Source organism: Lolium perenne, chromosome 5 (assembly GCF_019359855.2).
Source record: "Lolium perenne isolate Kyuss_39 chromosome 5, Kyuss_2.0, whole genome shotgun sequence".
Taxonomy (NCBI): Eukaryota; Viridiplantae; Streptophyta; class Magnoliopsida; order Poales; family Poaceae; genus Lolium; species Lolium perenne.
Window position 1 is genome coordinate 26,532,497 of NC_067248.2, and position 3,453 is coordinate 26,535,949.

The window sequence follows — 3,453 nt, forward strand, 5'->3', positions numbered from 1 at the left end:
GTAATGCACGAAACTGAATGTGCAGAGTGTGTATTTTTTTCCTTTCCGATGACATGGTATATTTGCTTAGTTGGCAGTCTAGGATTGGTTGGTGATGATTGATGAGGTGGATAGGCTGCATGTGAAGAGAAATGGGATCACCTATTAAGAATAGAAAGATTACGAGCCATGGAGGTCAAACGAGCAGGATGTGCCTGCCTGCGCAGGAAATGAAAGGCGCGGTTGCAGTTGGATGGGACGGGTGGCCGTGTGCACTTGCCCATTGTACACGCAGCCTCCTTGGTCGGGAATGCAGAGCCTCTTCATCCGCGGGCTCATCCACACGCATTCCAGCACGGCCAAACACGGTAATTCCTCCGATCCATAGTGTTCCAAAACCCCCTCTTCGTCCGGAAGATAGGAAAACTGATGATGACAAGGACACTGGAGGCAATGCTTGAAGCAAAAAAAAAAAAAAAAAAAAAAAGATGGAAGTTGAATTCTATTGTTTGTAGAGCTTAGGCTGGTGCCAACGCGGGCGGTAGGAGGGGCGGTAGCGCCGGCGTCGGGGCGAGAGGGAGGCGAGAGGGGGGCGAGACGAGAGCGTGGGGCGGTGGCACGGGCGCCCGGCGGTAGCGCCCGCTACCGCCCGGCTGCCGCCCGCACTGGGGGCGATAGGGGGGCGAGAGGGGGGCGAGAGGGAGGCGGCAGCGTTGGCACCAGCGCGGCGATAGGCGGGGCGAGAGGGAGGGGTGAGGTGGCGCGATCTGATTCATCCATTTCAGCTAGCCGTTGGGGTAGCCGTTGCTGGCTCAAAAAATTCGAAAAAAATGCCAAAAACCCCAAAATTTCATCCCCACCCCCTATAAATACCCCCCATATGGTTTCACTCATTCCACACCTCACTTCATCTCCTCCACTCTCCATTTCCACTCCTCTCAACGCCATGTCTTCGTCTAGCAGCAGTTCGAGCGACGGATTGGAGGGTGATATGATCGGTGCATTTCAGGCGGAGTATGAGGAGGCGATGCTCAACGAGGAGGCGGAGCCAAGACGGCCGTGACGCCGCCGAGAGTTCATCAGGTGTGATCGTCTGGGTGCCCACGATCGGCTCTTCGAGGACAACTTCGCCGACGACTGCAATTATCCTCCGAGCTTCTTTCGGCAAAAATATCGGATGAGGCGATCCCTTTTTCTGCGCATTGTGGATAGATTGGGTGAATACTCTCCGTATTTCACCCAAAGAGTTGATGCTCTCAACCGTGCTGGTTTTTCTCCCCTACAAAAGTGTACTGCGGCTTTAAGTCTGTTAGCTTATGGAGCCGCTGCAGATACGATAGATGAGTGGCTTAAGTTAGCTAGACAAACTTCATCAGATTGTCTAGATAGATTCTGTGAAGGCATCATTGACTGTTACGGGGAACAGTTTTGCTGTCGACCAAATGTCGAGGAAACTCAGCGTCTGTTAGCGAAAGCCGAGGAGCGTGGCTTTCCGGGCATGTTAGGGAGCATCGATTGCATGCATTGGCAGTGGAGGAACTGCCCAGTGGCGCATGCCGGTCAATTCACAAGGGGAGACATGAAACACCCTATAATAATCTTAGAAGCCGTTGTGTCGTATGATCGTTGGATCTGGCATGCCTTTTTTGGAGTGTCCGGGTCCAACAACGACATCAATGTACTCCACCAGTCGCCATTGTTCACTGATATGCTTTGGGGAGAAGCACCCATAGTGAACTTTACGGTGAATGGACACGAGTACAACTATGGTTACTACCTTGCCGACGGCATCTACCCCTCCTGGCCGGTGTTCATGAAAGGTGTTACTCTTCCACAAAGTGAAAAGCATCGACTGTTCACTGCTCCTCAATCAGCTTGGCGCAAAGATGTCGAGTGTGCCTTTGGAGTGCTGAAGGCTAGGTTCAACATTCTAGCAGTTCTGGGACGCTCCTACTCGAAGCATACTCTTGGGTTGATCATGCGTGCATGTGTCATTCTGCACAACATGATCATCGACAATGAACGTGGTACAAATTTGGAGAACATCTACGAGACAGTTGATTCCAATGTCGGCCCTGCGATACACAACCATGCACCACCAAGCCTAGCAGCCAGGATTCAGATGGACAACGAAATGAGGGACTCACCGATGTATACACAGCTCCAGCATGATTTGATTGAGCATGTGTGGGCTAATGCCTAGATTATGTAATTTTTCAAATTTTTATGTAATTTTTTTTTGAAGTATGTAATTTTATAATGTAATCGGTAACAATTTTAGTTGAATAAAATAATTTTCTTGCATTATTTTTAATGTTGTAATCTGAAAAAGAAATGGTAATGTCGAGGAGAGAGAAAAGCTGATGTGGAGGAGAGAGAGGTGAGAGCTGGCACTATAGCCCGTGCACTGGCACCGTGGGGTGAGAGTGCGGTGGGAGTGGGGTGAGAGTGAGGAAAAAAGCTGACGTGGCGAGGCTATAGTGAGTGATGCATTGGCACCAGCCTTAGAGCATCTCCAACAGCCGCGGTAAATTTTGCGCTGTAAAAGCACATTGCAGCGCGCTTCATCCATGTTTCAAGTGTGAGGGCATATTCACCTTCACCAGAAGCTCTAAATTTTGGAGGTGTAAAACTAGGTAGTTGTTTCTGCACACGATTTGTACCGCGCGCTCTTTCCGGCACGGTAGATATAGTGCAGTCCGCTCCACTTTACAACACCAGTTGCAGCATCTGTTAGAGCATCAATTTGCGCCTCTCGAGCGTCTCCAACAGGCACACTATCCCGCACTCGCGCTACGAAAACCGTTAGTATGTAGCGCGCGGAGACGAAATCGGCGGCGCTGCAAAAAAAATTGGTGCACATGGATTTTTGCACTATCCGGGGAGCCATATGTGACGCGTCGGTTGCAGCGTGTTATAAAAGCGACAAGCAAATAAGGAAGAACGATAAAGGTAAACGCAGCGGAGATACAAGATTTAACGTGGAAAACCTCTTTCAGCACAGAAGGGGAAAAACACGGGCGTCAGCCAGTAAAACTTCACTATATCGGGGAGTGTTTACAAACGCCGTGGGTTATCTTATAATCTGATAAACCCTAGCCGGTGGCTTACAAGATGTATATATAGGCGGTGCCAACGATCCGTACCGTACCAAGCCTAACGACGACGGGCCTCGCTCCGCTCGTCAGAAGTTAGCCTCCCTTTAGTATCTGATAAAATATTGTGAATGATATGATGCATGATGTCATGATGATGCATAAAAGAAAATTAGCAAACAATATATTAGGGGTTCTATCCCGGGCCGTTGCAATCAACACCACTAACAAGGAACTTCGCCCGGAGGTTCCACCTCAAGGTACGGGGAGAGAGATGGACTATCGGATCCTCTGGCGGCTTGTCGATCTTCTCGACACCACTAACAAGAGTTCTTGCTCCATGTTGATCGGTCGACACCGCCAACAAGAAATCGTTGTT

At 49.7% G+C, this 3,453-nt stretch overlaps 1 protein-coding gene across 1 annotated transcript; it reads left to right on the forward strand.

Annotated features, from left to right (window-relative positions):
• Nucleotides 1-289: 289 nt before the first annotated feature.
• On the forward strand, nt 290-2,182 carry LOC127303143 (uncharacterized). The gene is made up of 2 exons (XM_051333914.1): nt 290-347; nt 1,632-2,182. Exons 1-2 carry the CDS (start codon nt 290-292, stop codon nt 2,180-2,182), a joined length of 609 nt encoding a protein of 202 aa, XP_051189874.1.
• Nucleotides 2,183-3,453: the final 1,271 nt, after the last annotated feature.